The sequence below is a fragment of the Hyla sarda genome, chromosome 6, assembly GCF_029499605.1.
Source record: "Hyla sarda isolate aHylSar1 chromosome 6, aHylSar1.hap1, whole genome shotgun sequence".
NCBI classification, from domain to species: domain Eukaryota; kingdom Metazoa; phylum Chordata; class Amphibia; order Anura; family Hylidae; genus Hyla; species Hyla sarda.
This window is the reverse complement of record NC_079194.1, coordinates 109,679,967-109,696,863: the sequence shown is the minus strand read 5'-3', so window position 1 is coordinate 109,696,863 and position 16,897 is coordinate 109,679,967. Positions and strand designations below refer to the sequence as shown.

At 42.8% G+C, this 16,897-nt stretch overlaps 1 protein-coding gene across 4 annotated transcripts in view; it reads left to right on the top strand.

The window, feature by feature from the left end:
• Window positions 1–16,897, top strand: part of SHQ1 (SHQ1, H/ACA ribonucleoprotein assembly factor) — a 96,175-nt gene that overhangs the window by 41,651 nt on the left and 37,627 nt on the right. For all 4 annotated transcript variants that reach the window (XM_056524632.1, XM_056524633.1, XM_056524634.1 and 1 more), the window contains exons 9-10: window positions 4,389–4,442; window positions 15,715–15,838. In XM_056524632.1, the coding sequence (XP_056380607.1) occupies window positions 4,389–4,442; window positions 15,715–15,838 (178 nt within the window). The remainder of the gene's footprint in view (window positions 1–4,388; window positions 4,443–15,714; window positions 15,839–16,897) is intronic.

Sequence of the window (16,897 nt, the reverse complement as noted above, 5' to 3'; positions counted from 1 at the left end):
TATTTACTATTTACTTTGCTGAAAAAGTTTTAGACAGAGCTTTCTGTAGAGTGGAAAGATCTGGTTGTAGACCTACCCCTGAGTGTGACAACCAAGATACCCATAGAGAAGATGCCTCCACTTGGTCCAGGAGCTATGAGTAATCCTCATCAGACATGAAGACTGGATATCTCACTGTGTGTTGACATAAGGAACTGCAGTCAATTGTCTCTTAAAGACATTGGGGGGGGGGGGGGGTGTATTAATCAATTTTTCCTGTTGACAGTTTCTTTTTACCCTTTTTTTTTCACTTTGGTTTCCGTGGACATGAATTATAAATTTGGTGCAAGTTGTTAGTAATTTTGGCTCAAATGTTGAAATCAGCTGTTCCCAGCGCCTTTTACACAGAAATTACCACCACAGAGGACGCGTATGTTACCCTGTAGAGCAGCCATTTCGGAGTCCGTCCTGCAGTATATCAGCAAGCGACATGAGTTATTTTCTTTTGTGGGGTTTATAGCCACCATGTGAAATGGATTTTATTTTCAACTTGAGTAGTTTTTTTTTGTTGTTACTTTAGTGCAGTGGTCTTCAACCTGCGGACCTCCAGATGTTGCAAAGCTACAATTCCCAGCATGCCCGGACAGCCATTGGCTGTCCGGGCATGCTGGGAGTTGTAGTTTTGCAACATCTGGCGGTCCGCAGGTTGGAGACCACTGCTTTAGTGCTTACCTTTCCTGAACCTGTGCGGCCATGTCTAATGCTGGCTCAACGGAGGGTAAAGGTTCCTCAGAGACAACTATGTCGCAGGATAGTATTGAGCAGCCCTTTTTAATGTATTTTGACGCCTTTCTGACATTGCTAAGTGTGTTTTCCAAGTGCAAAATTTCTTGGCGGTGATTTGCTCCAAAAAAACGGGATTTGTGCCAAAATTGCACCAAAGATCGATCTTTGGCGCAAATGATGAATTACTGACTAAAGTTGAAATCACACACAGGACCGTGTGATTTTGAGAAAGTTGTAAAAATGACAGTGGAGAAGATGCGCCAAACTTTGGTGCAAAAATACACTGCGCCAAAGTATTGCGCCAAAGTTATGTGAAAAAACACACACAAATCCTTTGATAAATACCCCCCATTGTCTCTGTACCTGCCTGTTACAGAATGTAAGGTCTGTGAAGGGGCATGAAGAATAGCCCTCAGCTCCCTTGCATTCTGAGACTTGACTTGTCCACCAAAGTATTCTCTTTGCCGCACCATTCAATCTGTGGGAGCTGCTGGAAATGGAATTGGTATTAAAGGGGTATTCCAGGCAAAACATTTTTTTATATATATCAACTGGCTCCGGAAAGTTAAACAGATTTGTAAATTATACAATGGGGAAGGGTAGCGTGCACTCACCGCGGGTAAACTGCTGCAAGCCCGAGGTCCGGGATCACCACGGCATAGACGAGGACGGTAAGGGGCGCTCAGAGGCCTCTGAGCGCCCCTTACCGTCCTCGTCTATGCCGTGGTGATCCCGGACCTCGGGCTTGCAGCAGTTTACCCGCGGTGAGTGCACGCTACCCTTTCCCATTGTATTGTTTATGCACCCCGCAGGTGCTGCATATGTTATACATCGGGTCCGGACGCTGCCAGTGATTACCAGCGGTATCGTATATTTGCATGCTTAGCTGTACGGTGTGCTTTCTCCTCCTTAAGCGGTTTAAGATTTGTAAATTACTTCTATTAAAAAAAACTTAATCCTTCCAATAGTTATTAGCTTCTGAAGTTTTCTGTCTAACTGCTCAATGATGATGTCACGTCCCGGGAGCTGTGCATGATGGGAGAATATCCCCATAGGAACTGCACAGCTCCCGGGACATGAGTCATCAGAGAGCAGTTAGACAGAAAACAACAACTCAACTTCAGAAGCTAATAACTATTGGAAGGATAAAGATTTTGTAATAGAAGTAATTTACAAATCTGTTTAACTTTCCGGAGCCAGTTGATACATAAAAAAAAGTTTTTGGCCTGGAATACCCCTTTAATGGATGGAATACCCCTTTAATATTTTTTATTAAGTATGAGGCTCTTTAAATATGACTTTTTCTAGATGCTGATGGTATACTGGCTTAGTGCATGAACCCGGCATCTTTTTGTCATAAATATCCTTAGGCTTATATATGTCTTTCTCAGGGGCATCTGTAGATCCCTAAAACAGACATAGTATCCTAAAATATGTACTCTTCCCAAAAGGTTGCTGTCTTCACCTTTGAGCATGCATAGTATACACTGACACTATCTAGTGTCATTTTTAAGTATCCATCAAGACCTAGGGAACAACTATAGTTTGTTTCAGCCACAATGCCCTGAGTCCCAGGTCAGAAGGTGCCCTGCTAGGCATGGGAGAAGAATCCCACCAGCAACCGCTGAACAGATACAGAGGGAAAATGAATCTTAGAACTTTTCTCCGGAGTCTCCAGATAGGTCCCATCATTTGGTGATAAAGAGCCTATGAAACTAACCTAGGAACTTACCTCTGTGTGCCCCATGGACAGAAAAATTTGAATTGAGGAGGATGGGGATGTTCCCCCTTTTTAAATTGTCCCTGTTATTTAACAGAGAGACATATCAAAATTTTTAATTGGTCGGGGTGCGAGTGTTCAGACCCCCGCAAATCGAAATGAGCGGGGAGAATCATGCACTTTTCTCTGACTTGCTGCGGTTTCTATCCTGTTGTATTAGAATGGCTCCATAGGCTTATAGTGGCATTTATAGACTTATAAGTGCAACTGGACAAATATCTGGGTGAGCTAGAAATTGAAGCACACAGCTGTGCACTTGTTCCTGCTCGTTCTAACAATAAGTGGGGTCTGAACACCCAGACCACTATCAGTCACAACTTTTTACATGTCTCTGTGACTTGTCAGAAGTTAAAGAACAGGAACACTTTAAAGCAATTTTTGAGATTTCTGTTACCTGTCTGGATGGAATTGATCTCTCATTGGTGACATTATGGGCAAAGAGGAAAATGTAAATCTAATCCATATTAAGTCACATTGTATACATACATTTACTTCTCCTTTGCTTATCCAGACCTACAACCTCTATTATCCTCCAGAGCTGCACTCATTATTCTGGTAGTGGAGTCCCTGTGTGCATAATTTACATATTCTGCACTTATCCTGACTTACAGCCTTTATTATACTGCACAGCTATGCTCCTTATTCCGCTAGAGAAGTCACTGTGTGCATGTTCAGTATATCCATCGCAGAATCCATTATATATCATGGGAAGAATAGGGCAGCATTCAGTGCTATTCTTCCCATAAAAATTATGGACACCATAGCGGAATTCAATGAACCCCGTTATAAATCAGTAGGGCCTGTCTGGCATCATTCAGGTTTTATGTCTGAAAAGAATAATGGAGTTGTTTCGGGTGAACTTAGTCTTATTTCTATCCTCAGTTAAAGATTGTGCTATACTCCAGAGCTGCATTCACTAATCTGCTGGTGAAGTCGATGTGTACATACATTACATTACTTTTGTAATGACTGTTAGTTGCAGCATTTTATAATTTTTATTTATTTAATACTCCTGTGATTTGTCAGAAGTTTTGTTAAATAACAGCCAGTTAAAAGCAATTTTAGAGATTTCTGTTGCTTGTCTGGATGGAAGTGGCCTCTCACTGGTGCCATCATGGGCAAAGAGGAAAACATGGATCTAATCAACATTGAGTCAGGTTGTACATTACTTATCCTTTACTTACCCAGACCTACAACCTCTATTGTCCTCCAGAGCTACTCTCACTATTCTGCTAGTGGAATCACAGTGGACAAAAATACATTTCTTATCCTAAGTTATAATCTGTATTAAACTGTGCCCTCACATTTGTGCACCTTTTGGGTCTTAAATTTCTCAGCATTCTCTGCTTGGTCATTGTCTGTCCAGATCTTGCATAAGTGACCTCTGGGAAGCATGTGTGTTGGTACACCAGGTGCTATATAGTATAATCTGAGGAATGTAAATCACACTGCCCCACTGCATTATATAAGCTCGGATTAGATGTTAGGAGAGGTTTTGCAAGCAAGCTTATTGACCTTTTCCAGCAGGAACCTGCATTGCTGTCCATACATTATATTTCAGACAGCTATTTTCTAAAATACCTGTCCTTCATAGTTGTTCTGGGAAGGTTGTTGTCATGAGCAAAGAGCACATTGAATGGTAAGTAAAGATGACAATTTGTTCAGTTTCCCCTACTTTTTTCCACTACTGAAAGAAAGCGATAAGGGATACCGTACATTTTCCTACACTGCAGTACCCCTTTAAGCTATTTCTATTACGTTCACGGAATGTGAACCTATAGTATGGTTAGAGGTTGTGTATTATACATTTAACTTTATTATGTTTCCTATGTCTGTGCTGCAGGTGGAGTCTGCATGGAACATAAGAAAGCTTAGTGGAACCCTTAGCTGGTTTGAGGTGAGTAGACCAGACAGGACTGTGACATCAATTGTGCAGTCCCAGCAGATCTTTGGTGCTTCTGTTGCATTAATTGTGTTGTGAAGCATTTCCTTGCTTAAATGAGCACTGTCAGATTCAAACACTTTTTGTATGTTGTATATCTTGGCAAAACATTTAACTTTTTTCTAAATATTTCATAAGAATTATTATTTTTTTTTTAGAAATCATGGCTTCGTCCAAGCTGAAGCACAGGCATGGACAAAGTCCTGTTAGTAAGGGTGGGCTAGTACTCCTCTGTGCTCTCTCCTGTCTGATAGGACTCCTTGGTGCTCTCCTGTCTGATATCGCTCTTCTGTGCTGTCTCCTGTCTGATATCGCTCCTCTGTGCTGTCTACTGTCTGATAGTACTCCTCTGTGCTCTCTCCTGTCTGATAGCACTCCTCTGTGCTCTCCTGTCTGATAGCACTCCTCTGTGCTGTCTCCTGTCTGATAGGACTCCTCTGTGCTCTCTCCTGTCTGATGGGTCTCCTCTGTGCTCTTTCCTGTCTGATAGTACTCCTCTGTGCTCTCTCCTGTCTGATAGTACTCCTCTGTGCTCTCTCTCTCCTGTCTGGTAGGACTCCTCTGTGCTCTCTCCTGTCTGATAGTACTCCTCTGTGCTCTCTCCTGTCTGATAGTACTCCTCTGTGCTCTCTCTCTCCTGTCTGGTAGTACTCCTCTGTGCTCTCTCCTGTCTGATATCACTCCTCTGTGCTCTCTCTCCGGTCTGGTAGGACTCCTCTGTGCTCTCTCTTTCCTGTCTGGTAGGACTCCTCTGTGCTCTCTCCTGTCGGAAAACACTCCTCTGTGCTCTCTCCTGTCCTATCAGACAAAGGAGTGCTAGCCCCCCACCCTAGTGTTACAGTGGAAGGAGATGGGGAAATAAAATCACAAGATTGCTTCTGGTTCCCATTCATTGCTATTGTATTGCAACTGTCCAGTCGTCTGTCGCATCTGCATATTCTGTGTTTGGACATTTAGGCCCAGATTTATCAACCTGTCTGAGACAAAAATACATTACATTTTTTTTGTCTCAGGCAGATAGCAACTTGTTTACAGCTAATTTTTCATTTTAATAGAGCAATTTGAGGAATGAAAGCTGAGCTGTGATTAGTTGCTTTCTGTCTGAGACAAAAAAGTCAAATTTTTGTCTCAGACAGTTTAATAAATCTGGGCCATTTAGTCGTATATGAAGTGAAGTTCCATAAATTCCTGCGAATGAGTCTGTTAAGTAACTACACAGTCCAGCAGTTTAACCTATTTTTAGGAATCCAGAAAATCCCCAGAAGTGCAGAGGTCTCACCCTTTCTTAGAAGGTTCACTGCAGAAAATTTCCGGGAGGACGTTCTGCAGGCGCTGGCACTAGTAAATGTGCAGTCTCCATAAACTGCTATGTATTTAAAAGCAGATTCTACAGAAATAATTGACGTGTCAATTCTTTCTGCAAAGCCTTGAATCAGAATTTCTGCATCAGATGTTTCTTCTGTGAAAATTCCTCCACCTGCATAGTTCATAAGGTCGAAAAAAGGCCAGAGTCCATCAAGTTCAACCTATAATCCTAATGAGTCCCTACTGAGTTGATATAGATCTACAATCCATAATCTGTAATGTTGTTGTTCTCCAGAAATGCATCCAGACCCCTTTTAAAGAGTTCCCCATGACCACCTCCTCTGGCAGAGTTCAACAGTCTCACTGCTCTTACAGTAAAGAACCCCCGTCTGTGCTGGTGTAGAAACCTTCTTTCCTCTAGACGTAGAGGATGCCCCCTTGTTATAGATACAGTCCTGGGTATAAATAGATCATGGGAGAGATCTCTGTACTGTCCCCTGATATATTTATACATAGTTATTAGGTTGCCCCTAAGCCTTCTTTTTTCTAAACTAAATAACCCTAATTCTGAGTACTGTAGTCCTCCCATTCCCCGTATTACCCTGGTTGCCCGTCTTTGAACCCTCTCCAGCTCCACTATATCTTTCTTGTACACTGGTGCCCAGTACTGTACACAGTATTCCATGTGTGGTCTGACTAGTGATTTGTACAGCGGTAGAATTATTTCCTTGTCGTGGGCATCTATGCCCCTGTTAATGCCCCCATGATTTTATTTGCCTTGGCAGCAGCTGCCCGACACTGGTCACTACAGCTAAATTTACTGTTAACTAAGACTCCTAAGTCCTTTTCCACGTCAGTCGTCCCAAGTGTTCTCCCATTTAATACATAATCCCAGCCTGGATTATTCTTCCCCATGTTCATAACCTTATATTTATCAGTGTTGAACCTCATCTGCCACTTCCCAGCCCAAACCTCCAACCTATCCAGATCCATTTGTAACCAGGTCATTATTATATCCATCTATCCAGGTCATTAATAAATAAATATATTAAATAGAACAGGACCAAAGATGGACCCCTGTGGTACCCCACTAGTAACAGTCACCCTATCAGAATAAGTACCATTAATAAACACCCTCTGTTTCCTATCACTGAACCAGTTATTTACCCACTTACACACATTCTCCCCAGCCCAATCCCTCATTTTTTGCACCAACCATTTATGTGGCACCGTATCAAATACTTTGGAAAAATCCATATATACGACATCCAGCGATTGCCCCTGGTCCAGTCTGGAGCTCACCTCCTCATAAAAGCTGATCAGGTTAGTTTGACAGGATCGATCCCTCATAAAGCCATGCTGATATGGGGTCATACATTTATTTTTATCAAGATATTCCAAAATAGCATCCCTTAGAAAACCCTCAAACAATTTACATACAACGGAGGTTAAACTAACAGCTCTATAATTCACCTTTTGACCCCTTTTTAAATATTGGCACCACATTTGCCATGCGCCAGTCCTGGGGAATAGTCCCTGTTACTATAGAGTCCCTGAATATAAATAGGGGTCTCTCTGCATGGTGCATCTAAATCGCATTGAATACAAAAGGGCTCTGCTGCAACAGAATATCCAAGATGGGTGGGTGACGTGAAGTTTTATGGTGCTGTGGGTTGATGTATTGATTGATTATTTAAGAGAGTGTACGGAAGAGGATCACCCTTGTTAATAATGCATTGCACATTTACCTCTTTTGTGGCACCATGTCTGGCCTAATGGCTGTTTGCCCCTCTGGGTATAGGAAGTAGCCACTTACTACACACTAAATGTCAGTATGCAAATAGGCACTTGTGCTTGGATACAGCTGCCTTGATAAGTTCATGATAGGCCTGTTTAGTTTTCTTTTTTTCTTTCTTTTTTTTTTCTTTTTTTTTTGCCACCAGGCTGAACCTCAGTGTTTCCCAACCAGGGCACCTCCAGCTGTTGCAAAACTACAACACCCAGCATGCCCGGACAGCCAAATACTGTCCACGCATGTTGGGAGTTGTGGTTTTGCAACAGCTGGAGGCACACTGGTTGGGAAACGCTGCTATACCTGCTGACTCCCTTCGTTGACATGCATAGAAGCCCTAATGGGGATTCATCTTGCAAATTCCCAGGATGAAGAGATGTCAATGAAAACAATTCTCTGTAAGCTACCTGGGGATGAGAAAAGCTTAGTAGAATATATAATATTTTTGCATTTTTTAGGGGGATCTTAGTTTTTAGATAACAAAATTGGGCCTGCTCTTAACTGAACCCACAGTGTTTTCCAACCAGGGTGCCTCCACCTGTTGCAAAACTAAAACTCCCAGCATTCCCAGACAGCCTTTGGCTCTTTGGGCATGCCGAGACTTGAAACAGATGGAGGCAACCAGGTTGGAAAATACTGGAATATAAGCTGCAGTAGGCTGCCCATGGTCAAAACTTTTATTTTTCCCCACTGTTTAGACTCTGTGTAGACTATCAGTGAATGGGTTAATGTGACTATGTGAGAAAAACATAAACTTGGCATTCAGGGTCTCAAGCTTCTTGAGCGAAATCCAGCAATAATAATATCATGGTCCGGCAATACGAAAGACGTGTGACCACCGGCACTGCATCTGCTGGCTGTAGAAACATCAACATGTCTTTGTCAGATCCAGTTCTGTTTTGTGCTTTAGTTGGCGACAAAAATTGTTGATGCAAAAGCCCACCCTACCCAGATATCCTGCGACTGGAAATCCTGCATGATGTATCCAAAGAACGTATCCTGTATTGTGTCTCACTGGGGCTAGAGCATAGGAGTAGCCTGAGAAAGCTGGGTGAATCTGTATTAGCCGTAGTAGCTGGTTCCTAGCTTTCTTAAAAAGCTGGTGTATGTTATATAGTACTTGAACCTGTACCCCTCCATCTGACTATGACGATTAGTAGGGACCAGTTTTTTTTTTCCTTTTTCCTACTGTTAGGCTCTACTGCATGGAGCAATTATTGGCTGAAAAGGCAGATTTTTGCCCTGTTATATAGGTCCACCGACTTGCATCGAAAGAAAAATAGCTTATTTGCTGGCTGATCATAACATTTTGGCAGGTTAAAGGGGTTGTGCTCTGCCCTGCCTTTTGGAGCTCCGCTCGCAGCGTCCAGAAGTTCATTACTCCAAATGCTGTGTGCGGGCTTCCGTGTTCACGCCCGCCCCCTCATGACAGCGGTCGCGCCCCCTTCCCATAGACTTTCGTTGAGGGGCCGGGCGTGACGTCATGAGGGGGCGGGCGTGAACACGGAAGCCCGCACACAGCGTTTGGAGTAATGAACTTCTGGACGCTGCGAGCGGAGCAGGGCAGCGCACAACCCCTTTAAAAAAAAGTCATTGTTCATTGGCTACAGATTTCTCCATGTAATAGGGGATGTGTGGCCGACAAGCGACCCCGCCAATGATACAGAAGTCAATTTTCCAGCCCTGTCTGCATGATAGTGAGACATGTAAGAGGCTCATAGAAACATAGAATGTGTCGGCAGATAAGAACCATTTGGCCCATCTAGTCTGCCCAAACGGGAATCCTATCAATAGTCCCTGGCCCTATCTTATATGAAGCATAGCCTTATGCTTATCCCATGCATGTTAAAACTCCTTCACTGTATTTGCAGCGACCACTTCTGCAGGAAGGCTATTCCATGAATCCACTACTCTCTCAGTAAAGTAAAACTTCCTCATATTACTTTCAAAAGTAGTTTTTTTTCTTTTAAATATGCTCTCCTCCTTTACCCTGTTGATTCCCTTTATGTATTTAAAAGTCTCTATCATATCCCCTCTGTCTCTTACATACATATTAAGGTCCTTTAACCTTTCCTGGTAAGTTTTATCCTGCAACCCATGTACTAGTTTAGTAGCTGTTCTCTGAACTCTCTCTAGAGTATCTATATCCTTCTGGAGATACGGCTTCCAGTACTGCCCACAATACTACAAGTGAGGTCTCACCAGTGTTGTGTATAGTGGAATGGGCACTTCTCTCTTTCTACTGCTTATACCTCTCCCTATACATCCAAGCATTCTGCTAGCGTTTCCTGCTGTTCTATTACATTGTCTTCCTACCTTTTAAGTCTTCTGAAATAATTTCTCCTAAATCCCTTTCCTCAGATACTGAGATCAGGACTGTGTCAAATATTCTATATTCTGCCTGAGGGGTTTTACGCCCCAGGTGCATTATCTTGCACTTATCTTCATTCAATTTCAGTTGCCAGAGTTCTGACCATTCTTCTAGTTTGCCTAAATCCTTTTCCATTTGGCGTATCCCTCCAGGAACATCAACCCTGTTACATATCTTTGTGTCATCAGCAAAAAGACATACCTTACCATTGAGACCTTTTGCAATATCCCTAAGAAAGATATTAAACAAAATTGGTCCCAGTACAGATCCCTGAGGTCCCCACTGGTAACAAGACCTTGCTCTGAATATTCTCCACTGACTACAACCCTCTGTTGTCTGTCATTCAGCCACTGCCTAATCCACTCCACAATTTGGGAGTCCAAGCTCAATGACTGTAGTTTATTGATAAGTCTTCTATGTGGAACAGTGTCAAAAGTGGAACAGTGTCTGCTCCTGTAGTACAGCCCTTATTTTGGTGTCCTGGCTCACCCAAATGTACTCATGGTTACAGTGGGGAGAGTGGAATAGGTCACTTCCAGACACCTCTGCTAGCAGCTTATCTACTGGGAGAACCAAGGATGATTTCAACATGTCCTATCCAGTTGGAGGGAGAGTCGGGGCACCCCCATACATGTTAAGTCTCTTTTTCGAAGGGCCAACTCTGCCACTATAATGAGCACCAATCTCAATGATCAGCGCTTGTTCAGGCTCGATCATTTGTGTGGCTTAGTGCACAAAAGATCCAATGAGGTGACGAACGAGCGCTTTCTTTTTTGTCAGCTGATCACTGGCCAGTTATTGGGAGCAATATTACTTATTTAGCCAATAAATGGCCCATGTAACCGCCTTTAGATGAGGGTTGGTCCTGTCAGAATGGGTGGGTGCTACCAAAGTGTATGGTCACTTTTTACTCTGGGTAGAGTTACCATTGAAAGTTATAATATATGTTTGCTTCATATCAGTGTCACATAATAATCAATGGTTTATGCTCTGTTTTGTGAGATCTTTTTATAACATCTGCAGTATTATTATTTCACAGCTCTCTCTTCCCTGCATCCTTTCTGGTGCTGATGCCAGTCTCTTAACTCTATTTTCCTGGTGCTGCTGGCACCGTGCCATTCCTTTGGTGGAATTATCAAAGTGCGATCTTATCTGTGCCCGGAGCGACTCTGGCTCAGTATGTGATAGACCTTATTGTGCTTTGAAATCTTGCCAGAGGAATCCCCAATGTGCAGCAGCGTGCAGAATGCATGTGACTCGTGGATGTCGTCTTTTGATACTTAGAGCCTGACAATAAAAGGAAACATTGTAGAAATTGTTAGATTGTAGATTAGATTTTGTTAACCACATTCTGTTACTTTTAATAGAGAAGAAAGCAAAGAAAGAATGTGAACTATAACCATAAGGACAATTACAGTATGGAAAATCTATAACCCTGGCATACGTGAAAACAGCTCAAAAGGCCATTCCATATTCTAAATAAGAAAATCCGGTGGGGTGGATATTGCACCTAAAACACATCCATATAATTAGCTAAAATTATAATTATCCATGGTTTCTTAGCAAGAAAGGAATGAAGTGATGGCATACGGATATTCATTCACTTTATGATTGATGGGAATCCTAGCATTCTTGAGAATGCGCATTGCATTCCCAGCCCCATCATTCTCAAGAATGCACACCGTTCACCACTTATTCCTACCGCCGCCACATCCAGTTGAATGAAAGTGCTGCTGTGCTGAGAAAACTTTGTTTTCTGCAGCACCTTCGGCTGTGGGCACTGTGCACAAAAAAGCACTGCGTTTTTTCTCTGGCAAATGAGACTTAGGAAAAATGTTCCAAAAAATGATGACGTTTGCAAACTGTGCAGCTTTTTCATGATAAACAGCTGAAAAAAATGAGGATAAATGCTCCAAAAAGGGCCTTGCACTTACGAATGTAAATTTTACTGAATAAGTATGATTAGCCCTGCGATATGCCATGATTTTATAACACGGTAATATCCTGTAAACATATAGACTAATGTAAGTTGGAGAATAAGGAAGGTGACTGCAGTATATTCTCTTCTGGGTTCCTAATGATATACCTATATACCCAGATTTTCTAGCAGACGTCACTTCACTGTGTGACATTGGGGTTTTTCTAGCCCCTTGAGGTTTTTGTCAGAACTAAGGTTTTTGAGGTTTGGATTCCAGGATTATCCTGGTATACACATGGCACATGGCAGTGTGACGCCATCGGGGGAGCCCGGGGAAATAGCGGGAGAACTATTACTGCATGTGTAGTCTTTTTCTCCCGCTAGTCCTGTCAAAAAATGATGGTGCCCAACAGCCCCCATTATAGTAAATGGGAGCCGTTGTTGCCCGCTGCTCCCCGTCAAGAGAACGGCTGTTATAGTCACAAAAAAAGACTTTAACGGCCGTTCTTTACGGGGAGCAACAGCAGTGTGAAAGGGACCTAATCTGTAGGAGTACATTTACATTAAGTAAACTTAATACAGCCCTTCCTATAAAAATATAGTTTATTGAAAATTTAAAACACGATTGCAACAATTACATATATAGTGTGCATGATTATGGTATTTGGATGTCGCACAACACAAATAAAGTGCACAGAGGAGAAAGTGCTAGTGGCTAAAAATTAAACGGGTACTCCGTCCCACTGGGGACCCCCGCAATCTCGCATGCAGCACTCACCTGTGTCCACTGCACAGAGCAATGATCGCTCCGTGTCTGAAGGGTCACGACTACAGGGCCGGAGTATCATGATGTCACGACTCCACCCCTGTGTGATGTCACGCCCCGCCCTTTCAATGGAAGTCTATGGGAGGGGGCGAGGCGGCCGTCACGCCCCCTCCCATAGACTTGCATTGAGGGGGCGGGGAATGAGGTCACGATACTCCGGTCCTGTAGTCGTGACCCTTCAGACATGGAGCGATCATCGCTCTGTGCAGGGGACACAGGTGGATGCTGCAGCCGAGATTGCGGGGGTCCCCAGTGGTGGGACCCCCGCGATCAGACATCTTATCCATTATCCCTTGGATAGGGGATAAGATATCTTAGGGCCGGAGTACTCCTTTAATGCCAAATTACAATAGTTGGGACTCCACATAGTACTGATCCACAAAATCCATATTTTAATAATGATGTACAGGAATAATAGGTTACCGTATGATAAGGTCCCTTTTGGTTAAATCTAATGCTAGGCTATTAGGATCAACCCCACTATTGCCCAAGTAACTAAAGTAAACTTATCTTACCCATTAACAGGGAATAGCCACTGCACTCCAACCTTGACCCATGTTTTGGCATCTATTTCAAGAGGCCTGGAATCTGTCAGGCTGGGGCAGTGACATCTATGAAGCCGTTGATGTCTATAGAAAGCAGGTGTTTGACACATGAAAGCCCATGCTCTCTGATATTGCTTTCTCCTAAGTCACTGTCTTCCTGTAGCCACCACTAGGAGGAGTTGATTGAGTACAGATTTATTACTAAATGCTTTGTCATCTCCAGTAGACCCCCACTCACCTAATGGTGTGTGTGTGTATATATATATATATATATATATAAATATATATATATATATATATATATAGTGCTGAATAACATCTACTACACGACGTAAGTGTCTGACCCATGAGATTTTGTGCAGATAAAGTCTATGGTGTGTAGCTATCCCACGATTTGCTGCCAATACTCATGACACCAGTATCCTGAATCACAGGCTGTTTCCTTCGTGTACGTGTATTCTCTGTCTCTCTTGTATTAGGTCGGTATTTCAGTTTTATCGTTTTGTTGCTGAAAAAAAAGAATAAAGGTAGATAGAATTGCTTGCAGCCGTCACCGGGAGCTGTATCTTGGCATGGGAAAGCGGCTGTGATCATTTATTTAAGAGGCCTTCAGGAGACACAGATGGGTTGCAGCACTTATGGGGTATGGCAGGACGTTACTTCTCAAATTGCAGAGGATTCAGGAATTATACACACACATGTTCGGTACTAAGCCATGCTGCAGTCTCATGGGGGTTAATGTGCTTGTAATACTCAGTAATCAAGATCATTGCTTTCTCCTACAAATATAAGCAGGAAGGGTGAGGGGGAGGGTTAAATTTATTTTAGGGATCTTGTAGCTTTACTTGGGTGGATGGCATCCTTTAGGGCTATTTTCCATTCCGCTTTCCCGGAGCTCTGTATGGCCATTCTTCCTAGTTGTAGAGCTATGGGAAAGCTTGGTTGATCACCTATGCTAGTGCTTTTTACCGATACCCAGCTTTCCTCAGTAACAGATCTATAAGAACTGACTAATTAGAATGTTTAAGTGGGTGGTCAAGCACTAGCAAAACAAGTTGTGTATGGTATTGCATGCAGATCAGCCCATTCACTTAAATGGCTTTGAGCTGCAAAACTAGACAGAACGCTTAGACAGACGAAGTGTTGTCTTTAAGAAAAACTAAAAAAAAAATCTAATCATGAATTTGCCCTATAACTCATTGCCTTTTCGAGGAAGGGGTGCAAGGTGGTCTTAATAGCTCCCATAGCTACAAAGATTACATATGGTAATGAAAGGGTGTCATCTTTGTACATGTGAAATATTCATGTAACACGCTCTGAGCCTCCGCAGGGCCAGCGCCAGTTAAATTTTTAATCTGCGGTAAATGTTGACTTCTAATAAACACAGGCCCGCTTAGACGCAGAATCCGTCCCCGCCAATGGGTAATTACCTCCTCCAAAAGACGCCGCTAGCACACAATCACCTCTGCCTCTTCACTCTCTGCAGAGCCGTATTATGCATCCCCTCCCCCCTCTATCCTTTTGTCAACGCTGAATTTCTGGGAAGCGGTCTCATAAATCATCTTTAAAGATCAGCTCCGTACACATGTCTTCTATAAATACCACATGTTGCATCGCGTTTTGAAGACTGAAATAAATAGATTGCAAGTGCTGTCACAAGTCAGGATATTTTTTTATGAATAGATTGTGAACATACGGGATATTGCACAGGCGTAAGGGGGATGTATGCTGCCTCATTTTTCTGCATCGATTTCTTACCAGATTGTCACTAAAGGTTATTTGTTGTCTTGTTCCCAGACTGTGCATGGACAAAACATATATATTGACAGAGGAACGGTATTACCTAGTTGTCAGTTCATTTGTGAATTTCCAGGAGGAATAACAGAGGGTCAGCACAGTTTAGAGATCTAAGAAAAGTTGATTAATACTTGCCATTTTATGGGAATACAAGCGTTTACTAAGGCAGATGTGTCAGAACAGATGAAAGACCCTCTACTGCATTACACAATAGTGATGACAGGTCCTGTTTACTACACCACACAGGAGTGATGACAAGTTGGGAATGGCTTGGAATGGACACCATCTCAGACTAGGAGGCTATGCTTTAAGAGAAAAAAAATCAGTGTTCAGACTTTTGGCTAAGACAGGTGGAGCACATGGTTAAAGTGTACTTCACCTGTCCTCATCTGGGGCCTCCTTGCAGGTTCCCTTTTACAGCAGTAAATGGAGACAGTGACTTTAATGGGGTCGGTCTGGGTTTCCTGCAGGTGACATTGGGTAACTATGGTCACATAAATAGCTTATTTCTCCAGATAATTGCTATTGTTAACCCTGGTGCAGGTCAGATTGCTTGTTTTTTCTTTCATTTTCCGTATTACCGTAAGTATTCTGACTCTTTCCCTATAGATAACACTGTGTGGATATGTAGGTTATCACATGCTTCTTTATTCCTTTGTTTTCTTTTGAATAGGATTACAGGTCTGTCGCAGATGTCCTAAAGTCCTTTGGGAGACGTGTTTCATGCTACCCACTTTATAGAAACTTCTGCCTGGTGACCAAGGCTATACAGGACACATCTGTTCTGCTTCGAACAGGTAAGAAATTAAATCACTTCAAAGTCATAAACTAGAGATAACTGGTCTCCTGTTCATAGGCATCAAAGAAAGCCGCTAGCGTATGCTATAACATTATGAGTAGTGGGGAGCCCTGATCATACCTAGTAGTTAAGAAGAAACTGAAGATGCACTGTAGCCCCCTTGTTATTAAGATCTGTGGTGGTCCTGGCAGTCTGACGCCTATTAATCGAAATGAATTCCATCACTTCCAGTGTTCCATCACTTTCAGTTCTGAGAAATCCCCCCTTTTGACATTTTACACAGACATGTCTAATCTTCATCATCGGTCTGGGTCTCCATGCTGATGCCCCCATGATCTCTATGTACAGTATGTAGCCGCACGCTTCACTTTCCGTATTTCCACTCAGTCCGTTGTATTGCAGAGAGATGGATCGGGCATGTTGGATTTCAGCTCTCCAATCTTTTTGTTTTCCGGGGATAAACTGCCCAAAGAGGAGTCTGGCAGCGACTTATCTCCACCCCATTCTGAACACACATGAGCCGAGCTGATTGTACGTGTGCATGGGGATCTGTCATGTGCGTATGCCTGCCTTGACAGTTGTTTTTGGCAGACTTATCTACTCTAACCAGTGTGAGACCATCAATACCCAGTGTTATCCCTGTCTGTTCTTTATACGACACCACCTTGGGAATATTCCTCTGTGGGGAAATCAGCGGGATGCAGGAAACCACAGAAAGTTCGGCTGGTTTCTGCTTGTGTCTTTGTGGGGAAGTTGTGGGCTTTGTGTTAGAGCGAAAAATGTGTTTTTTATTTAACACAATCTGGTTATGATTTTAGCCCAGTGCATTGCCTGCCAAGAGAAGGGGTGTGAAAATGTGAGAGCGCAAAGGAATGCCAAAAAGACATTTCAGTTTAGACAACAATCTCTGTTATTTTTATCTCCTGCAAGTAATGGAGCCAGAAATACGCTGTGTGGTGAGCTCAGGAAGCAACATCTAGGCTTAAACATGGTACAAGGGACATTAAAGGGGTGGTCTGTGAGTTAAAAAAAAAAAAAACCTTGTCCTTAGTCTGTA